The sequence below is a fragment of the Lemur catta genome, chromosome 5 (genome assembly GCF_020740605.2).
Source record: "Lemur catta isolate mLemCat1 chromosome 5, mLemCat1.pri, whole genome shotgun sequence".
NCBI lineage: Eukaryota > Metazoa > Chordata > Mammalia > Primates > Lemuridae > Lemur > Lemur catta.
In genome coordinates, this window is record NC_059132.1 from 75,330,691 (window position 1) to 75,354,304 (window position 23,614).

General features: G+C 35.4%; 1 protein-coding gene across 3 annotated transcripts in view; it reads right to left on the minus strand.

The window, feature by feature from the left end:
- The window catches only part of FBXW7 (F-box and WD repeat domain containing 7), a 186,577-nt gene that overhangs the window by 86,860 nt on the left and 76,103 nt on the right, over positions 1-23,614 (minus strand). For 2 of the 3 annotated variants that reach the window (XM_045552115.1, XM_045552116.1), the window contains one exon: positions 5,761-6,330. In XM_045552115.1, coding sequence (XP_045408071.1) covers positions 5,761-6,261 — 501 coding nt within the window. In that variant the 5' untranslated portion in view covers positions 6,262-6,330. Of the gene's footprint in view, positions 1-5,760; positions 6,331-6,960; positions 7,012-23,614 lie in introns of all 3 variants that reach the window. The other variant, XM_045552117.1, reaches the window with a different exon arrangement.

Below are 23,614 nucleotides of genomic sequence, written 5' to 3' on the forward strand. Positions count from 1 at the left end.
GCTTGAGCCCAGGAGTTTGAGGCTGCAGTGAGCTATGATGACAACGCCACTGCACTCTAGCCCAGGTGACAGAGCGAGACCCTGTCTCAAAAAACAAACAAAAACTATACTAACAGGAACTAATTAGAAATTAACCATCAGCTAAAATTCATTTTAGTATCCATATGGAAGATTCACAATACATTTAAGTGTACAGAGCTTTAGTTAAAGATTAGAAGTTTAGGCCAGGCTTGGTGGCTCATGCCTGTAATCCTAGCACTCTGGGAGGCTGAGGAGGGCAGATTGTTTGAGCTCAGGAGTTCGAGACCAGTTTGAGCAAGAGCGAGACCCCATCTCTACTAAAAAAAAAAAAAAAAAAAAAAAATAGAAAGAAATTAGCTGGACAACTAAAAAAATATGTATATAAAAAAATTAGCCGGGCATGGTGGTGCATGCCTCTAGTCCCAGCTACTCGGGAGGCTGAGGCAGGAGCATTGCGTGAGCCCAGGAGTTTGAGGTTGCTGTGAGCTAGGCTGATGCCACGGCACTCTAGCCTGGACAACAGAGTGAGACTCTGTCTCAAGAAAAAAAAAAAAGCTTAGAAGTTTAGAGAGATTGGTTTAAATTCTAATGAAAGGAAATGGTACAAACCTATCAACTAGGAAGATCTGTGCATATGCTTAGAAATTTATGACATTATTTTATTTTTATTGAAGATGGGCCTAGCTTATTATATACACAATCTTCCTGTGTACGTTTTTTAAAGTATCTATTTCTTTATTTATATCTTTTTCCACTAGAGGGTGATATAATGACTGACTGCTAGAGGTCACAAAAAAATATACAGACGGATTGACATCTGTTGTGGGGAATGAAGTATATTTTGTAGGTTTAGGGGTGAGGGATAGGATACAGACACAATAAGGTCACAAAGCCTATGTCTGTGAACTACCTGAGTGTCCCAGGCACTATGCTACTGCTTTTACGTATATTATTTCACTTAATCCTTACAATAATCCTGAAAAGTAAGCATTATAGTCTTATTTTACAGATAAGGAAACAGGTTCAATGAGATGACATACTTATGGTCATATAACAAGAATCAGAATTCACGCTCAGATTTGAAAAGCTCTTATTGCTCTACTACATTAGGGGAAAATCCTTCTTACCCATTGTACCCCCCTTTTCCCCATTTCCACCATTCTCCCCACATGTTTAAAATTGGGTTAAACTAGGCTGAGTCGATGTTTCTTTAATAGTTTTTCCTCCTTCATAAAGGCAGGAGAAATGGGCCATGGTTATTATGGGTGTTACTTGAAATGAAAGCCTTAAATAACACTTTTTGCTCTCTGGACATGTCTATACCTAACAAAATTTGAACTTAGATTCTTGGTCTTGCAAGTAGACTAGATGAGGAACTTTCTGAGGAAGCCATCATTCTCTTGATCTCTACAACAGAGTGAAACTTAGAGCCCTGTTTGATTTCTGATGTTAGCCACATGTCCTACAAAGTTTCCCAACAGCCAAAACAAAACTATTACTTTGATTCCCTGATTGGCTAATGATCCTTGTGCCTGAATCCCCTAATTGTTTAGAACCTAGAGACAAAAAAGGATATTAGGCCTCTAGACTCTAACACACTATGTCTTTGAATATATATGTATTTTAATAAACATCTCTTATTTGAGGTAAATGGATAAAAACTGTTTTACATTACCAGGAGAAATCTAACAATCAAGACGGGTGGTGGGGGCCCCACAGGACAGACTAATGTGAAGCAAGGAATGAAGTTATAGGAGAAAAGAACAGATGGAAGGCATTAAGACAGATATGGAATCATCAGAAATTAATGCTCAAACATGCTTCTCTTCATGAAAAGATCAAAAGGATATAAGACCTGGCCTAATAGTAAACTCATTTGCTTTCCATATTAGCAAAAAATGAGTTGATGACACTCTACATAAAATACATCAAGGATTCTTCAATATGAGCTGGGTATCTCTTTAGAAAACAAGATTTTTAAAAAAATTATGATAAGGACATTGACAGAGAGAATTGAAACTGAAGACATAGACAGCCATATCTGGAGAAGCAAGTTGACTCTAGAATTTGCAAGCAGACTAGTCAAATTTAGAGAAATAGCCAGCACAGAACCTCTGGTTATGAAGCACATTTGATGGACTCTAGAGAGACTGACCTCTGTTATCCAGTCTCAAATTCCTTTTTTACGTTGTCATTCCTTCCTGTTATAACTTTAGCCTCAAGACCTCATATCTCCAATAAGATTTTGTTAAACATCACAAAGAAAAGTAGTTAACTGAGCTCTCTGTACTTTTCTCTAGGGCAGCTCTGATGATTTTAAACGGGACACGGTATTAAAAACTCATCACACTCAGAGTACAGAAGAGCCTTTTTGACTCTGTTGAAAATCTTGTTGAGTGATGTTTGCCAAATTCTACCATAGGGGGCAGCATAGCACATGGAAAGAAAAGGGGTTTTTTGAAATTAGGCAGATCAGGATTAAAAATCTCTCATCACTTATAGTGTGATTTGGGGTTAATCATTTGGCCTCTCTGTAACTTCTGTTTACTTATCTGTCACAGGACCAGGACCAGGCAAACAGTATGTGTGCTTAATTAACAGCAATTCTTGACTACCACTACCTTTGACTTTTAACATTAGGACAGTATGGAATTTCTAACATATATTGTTTGTCATAGGCTCCCATATGAATAAACCTTTAGTGACTAGTGGAAAACAACTGTCCTCAGGGTTTTGACAGTTTTTGAAATTTTTTTAAATAAACCAATGCAAGGAAGAACATTTTTTTCCTCATTCATATGATATTTGCTTATGCAGCATATCCAGGAATGATGAATAAATAAATCAAACTGTCCACAGGGTTCATTTAGGAGACTGCCAAAAAATAAAATTTGAAAGGCATCCTGAGTACAACTTGTACAAAGCTAATCCTATATTAACATTTTAAAATGGGATTTTAGGCCAAGTGTGGCGGCTCATGCCTGTAATCCTATATTCTGGGAGGCTGAGGCAAGAGGATAGCTTGGGCTGAGGAGTTTGAGACCAATCTGAGCAAGAGCAAGACCCTATCTCTACTAAAAATAGAAAAAATTAGCTAGGTGTGGTGGCACATACCTATAGTCCCAGCTACTTGGGAGACTGAGAAAAGAGGATGGCTTGAGCCCAGGAGTTTGAGGTTGCAGTAAGCTATCATGATGCTACTGCACTCTAGCCAGGCGGTAGAGTGAGACTGCCTCCAAAAAAAGGGGTTGGGGGAGATGCATTTTTTTTAAAATGATTTTTATGCCTTTACTCTTTTCAAAGTCAAAGTTAAGAAGACTTGATTGACACTATGGCCTAGGGTAATGTATGTAGAAGTGCTTATGTTTATGATGGAGAATTTAAATCTCTGCCAAAATAAAGTACTTAAATAGTGAGAGCTTCTCTCCCTCTTTACCACAAGATTTATACAGATAGGTGATTGACACATTTTTTTTAAGCAATGCAGTTCTAGGTGAATTTTTTTTAATGTTGTTGAAAAATAAAGTACTCTGGAAATGATCCTGAAGAAGTGGATCTAAAGGAAAACACTGAGGCCAATTTCAGGCTGAAATCCTACTTTTGTAGAAGGGCATCACTGCCTTGGCAATCAAAACACCTTTATATTCTCTGTGCCATATTTATAAAGGCAAATGATCTCACGACAAACAAAAACAATATATCAAAAATGTATATAAACATACATATAAACCCATATACACATCTATCCCTATACATATATACATAAATGTATATACACATTTATCCCTACTGTTAGAACCCAGTCTACTCCTGATGTCTTGTACATATAGCACAATAACTGTTACTCATGCTCCAGAATCACTAGAAAAAACTAACTTAAATTCAGTATACTTTGTTTTTAATTAAAGACGTAACTATATAACAGCATAAAATATACCTAAAAGTTCCATTTACAATTTCACCTTGAAGGTAAAAAAGATAAAGCACCTGTCAAACCTGTGTACTGGAAGTTTTCCCGCAGAATATTATGATGACTTTTCGTTTTAGAAAAAGATATGTTTTGTCTAGCTAGCTTTTTTAATTTAATTTAAAGTGTAGCAGAAATCAGCAATAACTTTGGACTGCTTTGCAAAGCTTAGTTTCGATTAAACTTCTTCCTTAAATAAGACAGTGCAATTGAACCTTAAGTATCAAACCTCTGTTCCTCTAACTGAACCTACAGAAAAAAAGAGGAGAGATACAGTAACCTTGAGGGAGCAAGATCAAGATTGGGGACTGGAAGCTGGGGGGACAGCACTATAAAAGGTCTGAGCCTCACTAACAAAGTAGTGCTGTAGTTGTTAGCAGTAGAGCCATCTGGCGGAGATTCAAAGCTACTGCTTCAACATCTTGAGACAGGTATGGTAAAATGGATGAAAAGTACTACTTGATGCCACTTCCTTCTTAGATCACACCAGCTAAATAAAACCTGACTTATGAATAGGCTAGAGAAATTAGTGATAAACATGTTTTAGAAAGAGTTTAAGTTTCACAAGCTGAAGCAAAAATGATTTTGCAATTCAAGTATTAATCCAAGTGAATAAGAAAGATACTCCATTCCGGGTCGAGTTAAGTTAAAGGAGATGATGTTAAATCTGTTTGTATATTGTTCACGGGCTAAAATAAATGATTCATTGTAAAATTTTTAAAATAAGCAAATAACAGTAAAAGGATGAACTACTACAGACAGTCTTTTAATGTGGGTAAAACAGCTAAGCTATTATTCAAGTTAAATGTTTCTTTCCAAAGTATAGTGTAATTTAAGTATGCTCCACATGGATATTCATGATTTCTATCTAATTTTTCAATGACAAATAAAAAACTAGAACTAATTTGAAGCAACTTCCAGTAACTTATGCCTTAGAGTGACATATGCAAATAAACAGCCCATGCCATTAGCTGTTTTTTTTAATAAAAACTTTCTTGGATGGCTGCAGTGGCTCGTGCCTGTACTCCAGCACTTCGGGAGGCTAAGGTGGGAGGATCGCTTGAGCCCAGGACTTTGAGACTAGCCTGGGCAACATAGCGAGAACCTGTCTCTACAAAAATAAAAAAATAAAAATATTAGCCAGGCATGGTGGCATGTGGCTACAGTTCTAGCTACTTGGGAGGCTGAGGTAGGAGGATCGCTTAAGTCTGGGAGCTGGAGGTTACAGTGAGCTATGACTGTGTCACTATACTCCAGCCTGCGCAACAGAGTAAGACCATGTCTCTAAAAATAAAATGAAATGACATGAAATGAAATGAAATGACATGACATGACATAAATAAAATAAAATAAAATAAAATAAAATAAAATAAAATAAAATAAAATAAAATAAAATAAAATAAAATAAAATAAAATAAAAGTTTCTTCATTACTTGATTTACACAAATCATGTTTCACCCCAACCCTCTACTCTCCATGCAACCTACTAACCCCTGCCCTGGGGGCAAGGCTTAGGAAGAAAATTTGATGTTAATGATTTTCCATAGTAATGGGATCTCTTTCCCTCCATATGTAATTAAGACTGTCCCGTTATCAGTATTTGTATTTGTAATACTTTTTAATATCGTCTGTAAAACAAAAATTAGTTCATTTTATTAATATATATCTGAAGGTTAATTTGCAGTAATACAAAGATTTTTGAGGAAAATTTTATTACAGTTAAAATAGATGTGTAAAGTTTCTCAGGTTAACAGTAAATTGAATATACTCACTTTTGTTGTCTTTGTATAAAATGGGGAGGAGAGTTGGTGAATAGGCAGGTCCACAATACTACTGGAGTTTGTGACACTATTACTATGTGTATGTTCATCTTCTCTGCTACTGTCATCAGACTGATCAAAATCATCACTCTCCTGGTCCATTTCCTCCTCCTCCTCATCCTCCTCATCTTGTTCACCAGCATGTTCTTCATCTTCTTCTTGGTCTTCCTGGTTTCCTGAGGAGTCCTCATCTACCGAAATAAATCGATTATTGTTTTCTTCCAATTGTCCTTGCTGGGAATCATTTTGGTCTCCAGGTCTAGGTTCTGCGCCAACAACTTCACCATTCCTTGCAGTGTGCTCCTCCTCTTGTTGTCTTAGTTGTTGCTGCTGTTCCTCCTCCACCACACGATTCATCTGTTCCTCATCTATCTGGCTTGAGGAAGGGTTACCTCTCAGAGAGCCTCCAGTTCGTCGTCTTTTGCTGCCCACAGAGAGCAGTTCCTGATTCATTTCCAAAAGCCAGCTTGCTACTTCTTGGACCTTGGCTAGACTATCAGAAGATGCAAAGGTTTTCACATTCTGCAGGAAAAAATGTGGGGAAAAAAAAACAAGATTTGTACGATCTACATTATCTTCTTTTTTCACATTATATGTCTATGTTCTAGATATCATTAAAGATTGTAAAAAGTATTTGATGACACCAAGGCATTAAGATGTTCTTTAGTAATCAATACAGAATATTTAAATTGTAAAAGTTATGAGACTTTATAAAGACATACACAAAAATCACATAGTAAACTGCTTTATTTTAGTCTTCTATAAATAATTCTTAGCATGATGCTTTATAGTGTAATTTTGTCCCTTTGACCAATGAAACATAATTTAACCAATAAAACAATTTTAAATTTTAGATCAGTACTTCATAAACTACATCTTGTGTAAAACATTCACGAACTGTTAAGAAATGTATCACAAAAATAGTATTCAGTGCTCAGTAAAGTTCAGGAAATGCTGAGGCAAGTTAAGCTAAAAAGCTTTTTTACCCTGAGAATTTCCCAAACTGCTCTGATCACAGAATCTTACCTTCGAACACAGTTTTCTAACAGGTGACAAGTATAATCATCATGATTTTTATTTTTCACAATATAAACTGACTGAACAGCAAAGAAATCAAAAATTTTATTTAAAAAAAAGTTCATAAGTTCATACCCTCTGACCCAGTTAACTCCACTTCTGGCAATCTATCCTAAGGAAGTAATCCTAAAATAGAAAAAAAAATTATACAGAGGATGCTCACTGCAGTTTTATCCACAAAAGCAAAAAATAAAATGTGAATAAAAATCAAAACCTAAGTGTTCAAGAAAAAGGAATCTATGATATGGAATATACATAGTGCAATCCCTAAACACGATGGACATAAAAAAAAATTGTGAAAATGTGGATTTTATATTATGCTAAGGGAAAATGCAGGAAATTATAACGATCACAATATGATTTTTAAACTGCATAAAGACTAGAAGACAGTATTTCAAAATAAACCACATTTTAGGCAGTGGTATTATAGTTGCTTTTAATTCATTTTTTATCATATTTCTCAAAATTTATATATCAAGCATGTTTACTTTTGTATTTTTTAACATAGGCTCTAAAATTTTATCTGACATATGATCTTTTCATAATACTTATTCTTAAATTTTATCCTTTGCTGGTATCTATATGGACATTTTGAGGTTACAAAAAATAATGCCAAGACAATTATACACATTAAAAAAATTAAGCACCCATGACGTAAAACTTGAAACTGCCAAACAGAAAAAAAAAAAAATTAATAAATGAAGTATGGTCAATTCTAATATTTTTTTAGACAACACTTTTTGGTATGATTTAGAACATTTTGTCATACAACACAAACATCAACAAATAGAATCCTATATCCTAAAATTCAGTATAAAATTGAATGGTCTTTTATTTCTTCTTATCCCTAGTAGTAGTAGTATCAAAATATATGAAATATATCACTTATGTTTTTATTGCTAACTAATGAGACTGAACTTGAGTTCCATAAAATAGAATCTGATGGCCAATATATCTGACATTAAATTGCACGATTTTCTATGCAAGTGGATGATGTTATGAGAATAGCAAGATTCAAGGTCAGGAATAATACTAGTAAAAAAAAAATGTTTAGAGTTTTTAAATTGAAAATGTTCCTCACTTTGCAGACAAGGCAATCGAGGCTCAAAGAGATTAAGTAAATTTCTCAAGACTGCTAGCTTCAGGCTAGCTTCAAGTAAAGCAGAGGCAAGAATTTGACACCCAACTGAGTCTTCTTTCATGTGCCTTAGTATACAGTAACTACATGATAAAATCCTGAAAGAATATTAATCTCTAATATTGCCACTGCCTTCTTTTCTAAAACCATAATCACTTCAGTGCTCAAAGATTATTACTTTAAAACAAATATTACTGAGGACTCAATATGCTTCAGGTACATATTAATTTTCTGCAGGATAATGTTTAGAAATGTTTCTTTCAAGTTAATCAATGGCATTCAACCTTTTTTGACCAGAATCCATAGTAAAATTAGATTTAACATCATAACTCTGCATGCATAGATTTAAACATACCTGAAACAACGGTTTCAGAGAAGGGGAATTGTAAAATATTTCTGATATCTAAAGTCACTATAAATCACCACCCTTAATTAAATACAGTTGATTCGCATTATTCACAGTAATTGTGCTCTATAAAGTAGCTCCAATCTCTGAATTATCAAACACTGAACCATTGCTCCTAGGGGGAAATGTATACTGTTGCTTCATTAACATTAAACTTACGGTCAACAGCACTATAACTCACGCCTGAATGAGGCTTATCTAACACATATTATTTTTTCCACAAGGCACATCACAGCCTTCTTGCACTTAGGAACACAAGACAGCACTTCAGCAGTATGTTTGGGGGTCATTTTAAACAGCACAATCACCAACAAAAAGCACAAAAATGGGAAAAATGTCTCACTATAGACCATGAAAATGACACTTGTTTACAGTACAAGAGCTGAAACAAGAAGGCAGAGCACAGACTACCTTGTCGAGCTCAACTGGAAACAGGTATGTCAGGTGGCTCAAGTATTTTACCATTCTATACATGCACATGTCCATCAATGACTGTGAAAGTGTCACACACAAATACTGATTTGGGGGTTACAAATATATTTTATTGAATAGGCGAATTTCCAAATACAGAATCCGCAAATAATAAGGATGGATTATACCTACTTGATCTAAATCCTCTAGACTGAGCATTGCTTGCAATGCAAGATTCACAGAGTATTCTGAGATATCAGTGAAGAAGCCACAGCATTACGTACTGTTATGGTTCTGCCAACCTAACAAAGGATAAATGATCAGAAATATTAAAAGCTCCAATACAGATATTCATCAATAAAGTTTTCAAATAAATCAGAAGTTTAGATAGCCCATATAAAATAAGGTTGGAGTTTGCATAAAGTAATCGCTAGAGAAAGAAAAAAGGAAAGGGACATTCTTACTTCTTTTATAAGTGGGGAGAACAGCATTCTTCTGGCAGTGTCTTTCATGGTAGTGGTAAGTCCAGAGAGGTCCTGACCCAAGGGTACTTAAAAAAGATGCCTACAATCACCTCTAGCCCAGGATGAAAAACAAGTATTACAATAATTTTGCTCTTCAAAAAATTCAAAAATAGGTTATTTAGAGAATACAGAACTACTCCGTGACTTTCCCCAAGTTCTAGAAAATACAGGGTAACTTACAGCCACTATTCTTTGTTGATTTAGTGGCATTTTAGACCTAATTTCGGTGTGTATGTTTTTATAAACTAGTTTCTCACGAACTTTTTAACTCATTTCTCATGAACCTTGTTTTTCAAAAAGAGCCTTTGATAATTCAAAACCATTTGAAATGCTTATTTTAAGATGGAGTAAAAGTAGGCACAGATACACATGTTAAACAAATGGAGCTCTGAGAGCCTGATTTAGATTTAACTGCAGTTGTGAGCCTCAAAGGAAGATTTCAAGGCACAGACTGACTTAGAAATCATAGTAGACACTAAGGAATACAGATTACACTAATAAAACAAGGCGTGGTTTAAGCAAATTATCAAAGCTTCCAAATGACTGGGCAACATTAACATTTTAAGAAGTTATGTGGTAGGTATGATCCATTAGGCTTGAGCTACAAAGTCATTAAGACAACAAGAAAATAAATCAACCGTACTAACCATCAGGAAGGATAACCCAAAGCTTGGAATCACTTCTCCAAACAGTTTAGGATTTTCACTGAATCCTAAAAGAGCCTCCCTAATCACCAGCACTCCTCTATGGGCCATAGCACTTACTAACACACCCAATTCACAATATGTAGTGATTTTGAAACTGGTAGGGCATAAATCCTAATATCTAAACATTTATTTGTAAATTATCTTCTGAGTCATAAAAACCATTTTTTGTTCTGTATCAAACTCCTTCTTTTCAGCACAGGCTATAAAAAAACCAATTATGTGATTAAAAGATTAATATTTCAAAAACAATTATCAATTTTTGAGTAATTCTGGTTCTAAATCTCCTATACTACAGCTAACTGGGCTATCACATTTGTAACTTTAAAGGTAAAAATCTTTCAGGGACTGCAAAATTGGATAAAAAGATCCTCAGTGATGTAGATTAGCAAAATCAACAGAAAATGGGCAATACTGGGGAGTGTCATCATACAAACAGAAAGTAATTCATAAAGTTTTATGGATCTGAACTAAACCACTTAAATCCACATGCCTAATCAATCATATATATCTTTACTGGAAAGGATACAAAACACTACTTCTCAGTCCACATGACAATACTTACTTTTTATGTTATTTAAATTATAATACATATCTTGTTTTGGCCAAGTAATCTCTCATTCCCATTCACTCCACTACCTCTGTGATCTGGGCTTGCGTCATCTTAACTAAATTTTAAGCTGGTTAAATTCCAATGGATCTTTGGCATTTTTATAGCTTTTTACACTGTTGGTCACTCACTCCCTCTTCTTTACAACTCTCTTCTCCCTTAACTTCACCCCTCAGTGCATCCCTCAGGCAGTACTGCTATTGTGCCATGGCTCTCTCCTCCCTTCTCTGAAACCCAGAGTTTCAACTATCACACAGAAGCTAATGACTATCAGTTCTATTATCTCCAGTTGGACCCTTCTACTGAGCCTATTAATTTTACTAAGGTGTCCCACAGTCACCCCAAATTCATTATTTTAAAACCCAAACTTCTATTTCCCCTCACACCCACCTGAGGTCCAAATTTGTTCTTAGATCCTCCTATTATTTTCTCTATTTAGGGAATGGAACCATATTCTAGGCAGTCGTAGGTATAAGAAACCCAGAAGGCTCTTCCTTCTCTCCCTCAACAATTTAGTCCTAAAGCCATTAGGTAGAGCCAAGCAAGTTAGGTGTTATGTGTGAGAGGCAGGATGGTAATCCAAAATTGGGGAGTCAATCCAAGCAGAGTGAGGAGAGCCTTTCAGTGAGGGATGGTGGGGGGGAAACAGAGGCAGACAAGCAAGGAGTGTCAAAGCCTGACTCTGAGAAGGATGAAGAGTGATCCATGCAGTGGAGAAGCCTCACAAGTCAGAGGTAGAGCAGAGAGACAACATACATATGGGTTGAGTTGTCTAATGGGAGCAAAAAAAGAAAGGAGTCCACATAGGGGAACGGTGTCAAAGCCTGAACAAAATAAGGGGGTGTGGTGGCCACAGTGGTACCCTGTTCAGACAACACTTCAATCTAACCTGCTATGAGCAGCAGAGCTGCTTGACAGCCCCTAACTATCTCATCTTGGAATCTGGCCACACTGCCTCTGGGCTTCTCCCAGTAAACTACTGAGCTTGGTGAGAATACTACATTGGGGATTGCTCCAACAGAGCTGGAGGAGAATGAGGTGTGCGGGGGAATTCCCTGCACATCAAATCTTGCCATCTGTTTCTCAGAGGATCCAAAGTGACACAGAAAATATCTGTGTAGAGGGACTGAGTATCAAAAATTCTTGGGACAAAATTTTTAAAGTTCTGCACAATGCTACAAAATGGTTAACTTCATTACACAAAAGTCATTTCACTCAAATGTTTAAAGAACAACTCTTCCCACACAAATCCAGGGACTTAACAAAGTTCTCAACAGGGTATCTGAGCTGAAAGGGCTCCTTTAAATAGAACAGTAGGCTAGATTTTATTGAATCCTTTGAAGATGAAGAATGGCTGCAGAAACTAGGCACTGTAGCACTTATTTTTCAGTCTCTGTAAGGTGAGAAGAAAATGGTTGGGTTTGTTTGTTTCTCTGGGTTTTTTTACTTCAAAGGACAAGATTCTTGAAAGAAAATGAGCTTTTGAAAATGTCATGTTCCAAAAACAATCTTGAAATGTTTCCACTGCTGCTTGGGCCTGAGAGTGAAGAAAGGATCAGCAAGTCTCTAGTCTTATTAGAAATCACCTGGAGAACAAAACCCAACAGATTTTCTTTCCCTTTCAACACAAGTGTGTAACTGGACAAGGGATTCTTTTTCTGAATCTACTATGAAAATTTGACTGAGAAATAAACAAAAAGAGCTGCAGTCTTACACATTTAAGATGAGTTTTACTAATCACTCTCAGACAGGTTCTAGATTTCTGGGAAGAAAAGAATAGCCTGCCAGTCACAGGAAAACAGTGAACATTACGCTGCAGTTTTCAACTTCTCACACATACGAACAATCTTTTTCTTACTCAACAGACAAGAAGAGAAAGCTCAGAAATGGTTTCATTTCAGTTGAAAATGTAAATTAGTATGATTCACTTTTTCATGTTTAACCCGGCATTAATATTTGTGCAGCAAGAAATAAGAACAAGAGATAAATATAATTCTTACATTAAAAAGGTAATTCATACAGGTACACATAGTTTTATTCTTAAGATTCAAAAATAATACTTTTTATGCATATATGAGCCTATAAAAGAAGCAATCTAATTGGTAGGCCTACATTTGAGTATGGTTGTATCATTTAGTAAAAAAATGTATTTTCAAACTCTTGTTAAAACTGTGTCTAGGCTATATTTTTATTCATATTGTTTTGGCTTATGGCTTTAGTATCTTTACTATTCAACACTATCAATTAACTTTCAAGTTGTAAATATCTTTAATTAAAATCAATTTATAACCTTTATTAAATTAAATCTGCTGAGCCTACATTAAGAAAAATCAAGTCCCATCTTGGCTTAAGCTAGTGACTGAAACAAAATTTATACCGTTTCTTATGAGTTTATAAACTTATGAAAAGACAAGAGATTAATTTAAAGGAAAGCAAGCTAAGCCTAATTACCAAAGGATTGTATTTTCCCCAAGAAAAGTTTACTTAAATGTCAGTTTTAGTTTTAAGTATAGGCCCAAAATTACTCTTGTATATACCATACCATGTAAGGTCCACTATGATAAGGCAAAAAAAAAAAAAAAAAAAGTAGCAAAGTTAAAAAAAGGAAAAAATTAGAGTTTCACCTATATTCTGTACTAGTATTAATATGAAAAGTATTAGAGTTGATATCCTTTGTGAGAAGAAAGAACCACACAAAAGGAGGAAGATAATAATTTCACCAAAACAGGCATACCTGGGAGGTACTGCAGGTTCAGTTCCAGACCACAGCAATAAAGTGAATATAGCAATAACTTCTGGTTTCATAGTACACATAAAAGTTATATTTGTGCTACACTTTAGCCTGTTAAGTGTGTGATGGTATTATGTCTAAAAAAATGTACATATCTTAACTAAAAAATACATTATTGCTAAAACATGCTAGTGATCATCTGAGCGAGCCTTCAGGGAATTATAATATTTTTCCTGGTCAAAGATCTTGCCTCAATGTTGACGGCTGCTGACTGATCAGGCTGGTGGTTGCTGAAGGGTGGGAGTGGCTACGGCAATTTCTTAAAATAAAACAATGAAGTTTGCTATATTAACTGCTTCTTCCTTTCATGAAAGATTTCTCCGTAGCATGAAATGCTGTTTCACAGCATTTTACCCACAGTAGAACTTCTTTCAAAACTGAAGACAGCCCTCTCAAACCCTGCCGCTGTTTTATCAACTAAGTTTATATAATATTTTCAATCCTTTGTTGTCTTTTAAAGAAATGTTCATAGCACCTTCATCAGAAGTAGATTCCATCTCAAGAAACCACTTTCTCTGCTCATCCACAAGAGGCAGTGCCTCAGGCTGTTCAAATTTTATCATGAGACTGCAGCAATTCAGTCACCGTGCCTATTAAAGGGGAAACCTGGCTTTCTCTTATCCTGGCTTTCTGATGTCATCATATCTGTCTGGTATTAGTATAGGGGAAGTCCCAACTAATGAGACTTAGGAAAAGAAGACCAAAACTGCCTTCTACATGGGAACAGGCACACTGTGGGAGAGTCTTATCAGAACTACTAGCATTTATTGATCACCTGCTGGGTGTTAAAAATTGACAAATTTAAAAACCACAAGCACAATTACATTCACAATCAGAGCAATGACATAGTCACAAGTTGTATAGCCAATATACCTTGGGAGAATGAGAATGAAAAGGCCAGTTAACTTTTCTTTTCTCTTTTTTGCGACAGAGTCTCACTCTGTTGCCCGGGCTATAGTGCCATGGCATCAGCCTAGCTCACCGCAACCTCAAACTCCTAGGCTCAAGCAATCCTCCTGCCTCAGCCTCCTGAGTAGCTGGGACTACAGGCATGCGCCACCGTGCCTGGCTAATGTTTTTTTTTTTTCCCCCTATTTTAGTTGCCTGGCTAATTTCTTTATATTTTTAGTACAGATATGGTCTCACTCTTGCCGAGGCTGGTCTCAAACTCCTGACCTCAAGCAATCACCTCGGCCTCCGAGTGCTAGGATTACAGGCGTGAGCCACCACACCCGGCCAGCCAGTAACTTCTTAGTATGTACTGTTAAAACAGGTCTGACCTCTCAGACCTCCTGCAAAGTCTCAGCAACTCCCAGGGGTCCCCAGAAGACACTTTAAGGACCCCTAACACTATTACTGATCTTTGAGAGTTTAAAGAATGGTTTTCTTGCCACCTAAAAAGAATTGAAACTGCACCTTTCCCATGTAACCTTGGGTATGTTACTGGTTTGGAAAATAATTATTCTAACCTTGTAGGAAGTACCCATTAGGAAGTATCTCTAATGACTGCTAGTCTTATTTCTTCTGATATCAAAATAAATTTATGATGAAGCATCCTATTTTAAAGCCTTCTTAAAATTGATAACAGAAGGTTGAATAACAGCTAATAAGAGTAACATTGAGTACTCACTAGGTGCCAGACACATTTTTAAACATTTTACATGCATTATCTCTCATTTAATTCTCCAAATAATCCTGTGAGATATAAGTGCCATTTTAAATCTCCTTTTGTAGATGAGATAACTGAGATTTAAAGATAGTGAGTAATATGCCCAAGTTACGTAGCTAGGTACTAGACAGAACTAGTATTTGTACCTTATCTAACTGCTGAATCTGGGCTCTTAACCACTAGGTTTAACCACCTCAATTTTATCATTACCCGTTTGACTTTGACACTGTGCTGAAATAATCTGTTTCTTAATGTTCTGCATTGATATTAATATTCCTTATTCTTACCTCACATATAAAACTATTAGCTAAGGCTGAAGCCAGGAATGGTTTCTCTAGGACCACAATACTGTGTGCTTTCCACTGCCCTGGGAGTTGGTTTCAGAAAGACAAAGGTTCAGGGACAACTACTTTATATCAGACAAACAGTGCTTGAGAAGCAGTGTAATATAGCTTTTGAACCTCATTTCTTCACTTGTAATATGGCATCTATATCTCAGGTTTGTTATAACAATAAAATCACAGTTCATATGTAGAACATTTAACAAGGGCTAGCACAAAATAAGATTCACTAAGTAATTGTTAGTATTTTTGAATTGTGCTGGGAACTGATAAGGAAGCAATATGACAAGGTTGAATAGATTCTTTGGGTTAGAGTCCATAGAATTTGATTTCATTGTTTTGCCTAAAATCTTATCAATTCAGACTGTCAAAATATTTATAATTAAATATAAGTATACAGCTGCACTTAACAGATTAAGAGTACTTTAGTAAGCAAGATCAATTGAGGTATGTGCGTAAGTTTTTGGGTGTGGAGAAAAAGTAGAGTGCCGGTACAAATTACCAAGACCCATTAGTCTTGAAACAGGCCTAGGACAAATCTCATTTCATTTTACTTTGCTGGGGGAAGCCTAAAAGCTTCTTTTCTTTTTTCCGTGGCCCAGACCCACCGTTCAGGGGACCCTGATTGAAGGAAAGTTGATGTTTAGGGGTCTGATAAAAAGAGAGTGGTCGCTGTCTTAAAAAGGGACTTTTATATAAAAGGGATAGTCATAATGGCATCATGTCACTGTCACCTGTGCCTTTTGTTTTTCCTTGGTACTGAAAGATAATATGTCATGTTGAAAGACAGCTTGGCTTAATGGAATGAGCATAAACCTTGGCTCAAACATATCTGAGTTTCAAAGATGGTACTGAATCTTAATAACTATAAATCTTTAGGCAAGCAACCTTAATCCAAGCCTGTTTCCTATTTTGTAAACTAAGAGTAATGATCTCAGAGTGCTGGATTAAATGAATATGCAGTATCTAGCATGGTGTTGGTATATAGTGGGCTTTCTGTAAATGTTTGCTTATTAAATTAAATGAATGTAGTGGAATCATCTTTAATGATTTGAATATAAAACAGGCTTCATACCAGTAAGATTTTCTGCTAATATTGTTTTTTCTATGTCTTGAGTAGCTGAATTGGTATTATAGAAAAAAGAAAGCATATTTTTATGACATTATTATTATTGAGTTAATACTCTAATTTTGTCTAGGCAAGAGGAGTAACTTCAGGACAAAGGAAACTTACTGAAGATCTAAAAAATATTCCTTTCAACAAATCTGAAAATCAGTGGTTTTGGAGAGCAGTGACCACCATTACTGTCTTCCTAGTTACTGGAAGGGCTGATTTTAGTGGTAAAATCCTTAGGCAGTCCTCGTAGTGATAAGAAATTTGAGTTGTGACCAATCCACAATGCTGCTTCTTAGTTTTAGGTTGAGTATACAACACAGCATTGTTCATACTGAAATTGAGGGTGTTTTGGAGTTTGAGAATGTTTTACAACTACTGCCTTGTTAGGTTTGCCCAGAAATACTGTTCTATAACCTGAAAAATTTTAAAAATTTCTTGTGTGAAAAATTACAGATTACATAAGGGTTCTAGTTTACTGATTTAATCGTAATGAAAGTGTTGCTTTATTTCTACATGGATAGAAAAGATCTTTGTAAGAAAATCATGATATTTCTTACCATTTAAAAAATAATAGCTCTCAGTCTGTACTAAAAAAAGAAAGAAAAAAGAACAGTTTTAAGTTGGTTATAATGTTTCTTGGTGTTAGATTAATGTTCTAGATGTTTTTGTTTTTTAGATTTTGTTGGGGTTGATGGTTTTTTACATTTTCAGTCACCATAGTATACCAAAAGACAAGGACATTAGTTGGCAGAGATGGAACCAGGCTAGAATGTTCATTTTGCCTAGTTTCTACTATAATTATGTACCTTTTAGAAATTTTTCTTATCTATGTATCTTACAAAGGACTAACTAGGGTGGATTTTTTTCCTCACAATTTATAAAATTAGTATCTTTACAGTCTCTAGTCTATATTTTGTAGGGCTTATGCCTTTGGTCAGTATTGTATCCCCAGTGCCTGACACATGTTACAGTTTAAGTATTTCTCTTTTTCCATTCAAAGAAACACTTCCTGAAACCACACTGTATATGACACGATCAGGCAGTATCTTCCTCAGTATGATCTCTCAGTCTTCCTGCCAAGAATCTTTAGAGGAAGATGGAATGGCTGTTTCTGAGAGTCTATCTGTGAATAGTGATTGTCTGGCATATTCATCTAAATGAGGTAACTGTTTTGCCTCAGAGATCAAGAAAAGAAATCCAAGCAGGAGCTTTTCAAATGAGATGATGATGAAGTAAAAGCAGCATGGATATTCCTGAGTTCTAACAGCATACCATCAAAAGACAAACTACAACAAATTTAGTTATAGATCTAATAATAACTTTTATTTGCGATTCATGAATCGTAAGAGAGAGAGAAGTCTCACTATGCAATAGCAGAACAAGGGGGTTTTGTAAGGTGGGAACAAGGAAATAGAACAATAGAAAAAAAAATTGGATAACATCAGGTTACTTCAGTTTACTTTTTTGTAAGGGTCAAAGGACAGGGGATTCAGGTAGACCGGAATCTCCTGTTTTCAGGAAAAACTGGTCTGTTTTGAGATCTGTCTCCTTCCTTAAAGATTCATTTTGATTATGTGGCATTACATTTTAGTTTGGTCTGGTCTGTTAGGGCCTAGTGCAGGAGTACAGTTCAAAAAATGGCCTCCCATAATTTTTATTTAACAATACTTACTGAATGAAACTTCCCAAGAACCCAGGCAAGAGGGTATCAAGCAGTAGTAAATGAGAAAAAAATTCCTAAATTTAAAAAGTAAATAACAAGAAGACTTTTTTTTCTCCTTGTGGTCCACAATAAGTAATAACTACTGTGTCAAAATTATGCTGAGATGGGAACCCTATTTAAATAAAACAGATTCACTAGTTTTCTACAGATAATAAACTTTCTATATTACAGCAGTAGGCTGATTCTGAAGTTCAAAACCTTCTCGCACAATGACTATGAGACAGAGTATAGAGCCCATAGTAAAAGGATTTGAATCGAGTACTTGCTACTCTTCAGAGTCTCAGTGTGATGGTATTGAGGTTTCCCTTAAAGATGCTGAGTTATTTCTGAAATTTGGCAGATTCTGGTTTTGTCTGGTCCTGTAGTCATTCGTTCTTTAGGTAGTAGTTTCAAATGCTGTTTCTTCTAATATAGTTGCTTATTTGGTCCTATCATATTCTTCAGTCACATGTCTCTCTACCACCCTAGAAAACATTTCACAGTGAACCATGCGCTGATGCAATACCTGGAGTTGTGGACTCTGGGAAAACTGTCCCCTTGCCTGTTAAAGTAGAAACCTGGCTTTCTCTTATCCTGGCTTTCTGATGTCATCATATCTGGTGGTAGTAGAGGGAAGCCCCAACTAATGAGACTGAAGAAAAGAAGACCAAAACCGCCTTCTACATGGGAACAGGCACACAGTGGGAGAGTCAAAGAAGACAAAAGTTTTGCAATGTCTTCAATTAATATATATTTTTATTTGGGGTACTTTTTATATAAAGTGGACTATACAGGTGAGTTTTTGAAAAACATATCTATGTACCCAATACTTTAATCAAGATATAGAATATTTCTATCACTCCAGAAACTTCCTTCATGTTCCATTCTAATCAATCCGTATCATATTTAGATAACTACTGTCCTGATTTCTACCACCATGGATTAGTTTTGTGGATTTTCAAACATCATATAAATGGAATCACGCAGTGTTACTCTGTTGTGTCTCCTCCTTTTATTTGGTATACTGTTTTTGACATTCATTTTGTTGAATGTATCAGAAATTCATTTTTTCCTATTTCTCTGTGGTATTCTATTGTATGAATATACCTCACTTTATTTATCCATTCTTTTCTTGATGAATATTTGAGTTGTCTTTGGTTTCTGGCTATTCTGAATAAAGCTGCTATAAGCATTCTTGTACCAGCCTATTTGTGGACATTTCTACTGGGTAAACACCTAGAAGTGTATGGGCTAGCTCATATGGTAGGTATGTGTTTTTATAAGAAACTGCCAAATGGTTTTAAACAGTTTGGGTGCCATTTTATACTCTCACCAACCATGTATTGAGAGCTTCAGTTGCTTCTTATTTTCACCAACATTTGGTGGTGTCTGGTTTCTTTTAATTTTAGCTATTTTTATAGATGGGAAGCAATATGGCATTGTGGTTTCAATTTGCATCGCCCTGATGGCTAATGTTACTGAGTACCTTTTCATGTTAACCGTTCCCATATCTTTAGTTGACTCTCTTTAACCCACTTTTTTGCTCAATTAAAATTTGAATGAAGAATGAATGAATAAGCACATGAATGACTTCTGTGATTATTTGCCCTGTCTTTGGACAGATTTCATCTTTCAAATGGCAAACACTGAAGTCATGGTAACAGCAGTACTCAACCAAAAATACCTGTAAGAAGGATCTGTTTACTCAGAGTCTTTTCCAGAAGTAGACTTCAATCTTGAATTACCACAAAGAAATAGAAATATCCATAACAATTTAAGATAGACACTAACATTTTCATGCATTAAAAATCTATATTCACTATGTTTTTTAGTCTGTGAGAATTATTATTGAATACTTTCTAGGAAACAGAAAAATTACCCCATAAATTTTATATGTATTTGCTGGTTAATGCTTTTAGAAATTACAAGAATAGAGTACAGTTGACCCTTCACATGAGTTTGAACTATGCAGGTCCACTTATGTATGGATTTTTTCAATAAATATAGTTGGCTCTCCGCATCTGTGGATTCTGCATCTGCAACTAACCATGGATATGGATATCAAACCACATATATAGAGGGCCTACTTTATGTATATGTGGGTTCCATGACTGAGGAACTTGAGTATGTGTGGATTTTGGTATCTGCAGGGGGTCCTGGAATCAATCCCCAGAGGATACCGAGGGACAGCTACCTACAGACAGTAATAGTGTGATATGGACAGTTGCATATCACTTCCTGAATGTGGAAAAGAGCCTATTATTTATTCTCTCTCTGTATGTATGCATGAGTGTATCTTTGCATTTTAAAGCTCAGAATTGTAATAGATACTTGATGCATGGTCCCAATTAACATCAAAAAGAGGGGAAATAGCAAAAGTATTTCCTGTGTTCTTCATGGAACTGGAAGGTAAGACATTTACAACGGCAAGCATGTTCGCTTTTCTAGCCCTCTATTTCCTATAATGTATATAAAAAAGGTAATTCACAATATGTTCATCAAATCTATCCTTTGTCCTTTAACTTACCCCTTTGTCAACCTGAAAGTTACTGCATTACTTTCTCTTACTATGTTCCCCAACTTTTTCCTGAATGTTCCACAACTATTTACTGATGTTTTTATAAAGGCGAAAGGAAGTCCTTGTATTCAAGACCCGTGCTGACCTATTTCAATAGTTCTGTGACACAGAGAAATAGAGGAAATAAGGTGACTTACCTTGACAGTAGGATTAATAAAGGGTGGTCAAAGAAATACGTCAAAGAGGTTAAGAGGAGACATAATTTGCAAACATATAGACATGGAGAGCACATAACATACTGAAATAATACGTCAATATTGTTGGGAAACGTACAGTTTCAGACAAACGTCTGTATGGATAGAGGCTGAGACCAGATTAGGAATGGCTTATGTATTGTGCTTCAGAGTTCAGATTTTAATGGTTTACGGAAGTCCTGCAGTCACTCAGGAGTTGCTAATTCTGTGTCCCCCCCACCCCAATACATACACACACCTGCCATAAGGTCTCCCTTTACCTGTTTAATATTTTGCTTTCATTTGAGCAAAGGGTTCAGCATGTAAAAAGTTTGGAAACTGCTACTAAGGTGTTGATATTCCACATGCTGGTAGTGATACAGAGAGTAATGAGAGGGGAAACAAAAGACAGGGTGATAACTAGAATTGCTACTGAGATAGTTCAAGCAAAAGACAGTATTTTGATTAACTAAACAGTAGTAGAAATGTGGGACTGACTGTAAACATACTTAAGAGTGCACAAATATATTGCTTTATAACAGAATCCCCTGCATTACATTATTTAAGGAATCCCAGTGTTACCACCTGCTTTTGTTTAGACCTTGCGTTACTTCTTTAGGATATGCTGCTATGGCATAAAGCCAATCTGCACTGAGAGATTAAAGGTTACTGCTGCTAAACACTTTAAAATTGTTTTCAGTCAATCTAAAGTACTTCCCGGAATTTTTGTTTTTGGCTTAAGAAATACTTATTAAAAGGGTTGGAGTAAAATACTCAGACTGAATAAAAATTAGGCAATAACACATAAGGATACAGATTGCGATAACCAAGGTAGAATATGTGACTTCTTATGCCAAATTAAATTTAAAATCTGGTATATACTATGTGTTTAAAAAAATTCAGCATTTTGAGTCAGTGTCTTTAATTTTATAATAATGCCACAAAGAGCATGATATCCATTAGAATGATACAGATTTTTCCCATAAGGGTAATCTTTTTAGTTTACAGTATAGCACATGTGAAATTATTTCTTTATGAAAATCTCAAAGTATTAAGGAGAAAGTATTAATAGTATGTACCTACTCTGGTTACAAAGAATACATTTCTTTACTAAGTTGAACAACAACATAGATTGACTTCAGTATTTAAATCTCTGCTGGCAACATACGTCTAAGAGGATTCTAATATTTAAAAAAATGTCAAACCCTAATCAAAATTTAATTTTGGTAATACAAGCTATTAAAAGTTATCAATTTTTTGCCTGAAATTTTATTTTACATTAGGTATTTTTAAAGCACGTTTTATTATGCTCTGAAAAAGATACACCCTGAAATTTCAAATCACTTAAGTTAAAAATAACAGTAGAACATGACCACCACTTTAAAAATGGGGGGAAGGGATATAGAAGCTGGCAGAAAAAGGAAGAAAATGGTACCCTGAACAGAACAGGTATACTGCGTAGTAAACAGATGCAATCTAAGCATTCCTCACCCCACCCTCTAACCTAAATCACATTCTATCTACTGTATATACAATGTTGTTTGGACTGTGACCATTTGTACCACTTTCTATTCTCTCTGCCAATTCAGGTTCATTACTATTATATTATATAACATTCTGAATCAAATTCTGCCTGGAGGATTAACAAAAGGCCAGTAACAACTCTGAAACTCTGTTTTTCTTTCTTTACTATTTGAGTTTACATAAAAGATTTGTTTTCAAAAACTTTCACTATGAGTCATGTCTCTTCTACGTAAACTTTTTAAGATAGAAGTGGCAATATATCTTTCTTATTGAAATAAAAATAATAAAAACATCGATCAAGTACTATTTTCACTATGATAAGGAAAATAGGAATCAAAATTACATAGTCCTTCATAAAATAAAATGTTTATTAAGATACTAGAATTTGTACTGCTAAATGAGTATTTTCCTCTCCTTACAGAGGTAAGAGGTACCTTTGATAGAGTGGTACATAGTTGTCAACTTGTGATATCTCTGAATCTCAAAGGCTTGTTTCTTTATTGCTCCTTCCTTCTCTCCTGTCTCTGAGGGGGAAAAAGTGATACCTATCATTTCCAAAACTAAAATCACCTGTTGTTTTGATTTTGTCTACCCCCTAAAACACCTCCTCCAGAAACCTGCTCCGTCAATCACGCCCCTCAGGCTTAAAAGTTCAATTCTTTAATCTCACTCTTATCCCTCATCAGTATATGACATTGATGCTTTAATTTTAATGCAAAACCAACGTAAATGAGTGAAGCCTCATAAATAGGAAGAGTTGCCCCCATACAACCATTCAGATTAAAAAATAACAAAATTCAATTTTCTTTTCAATTCATTCTTAGTAAAATTCTAGTCATAGAATTAAAATAAAGGGCAAAGCAACCGTCAGTATCATAAAATATGCAATGAGCAAAGGCTATATTGCAATTATTTCCAATCTTTATTTTTGAGTAACCAAGGACTTCTTGGTTATGCCAAATTATATCTGAAAATTAACCCATATATGATTCTAAGAAATAAATTTTAGAAGGCCCTATTTGGAGGAGAGACTGCTATGAC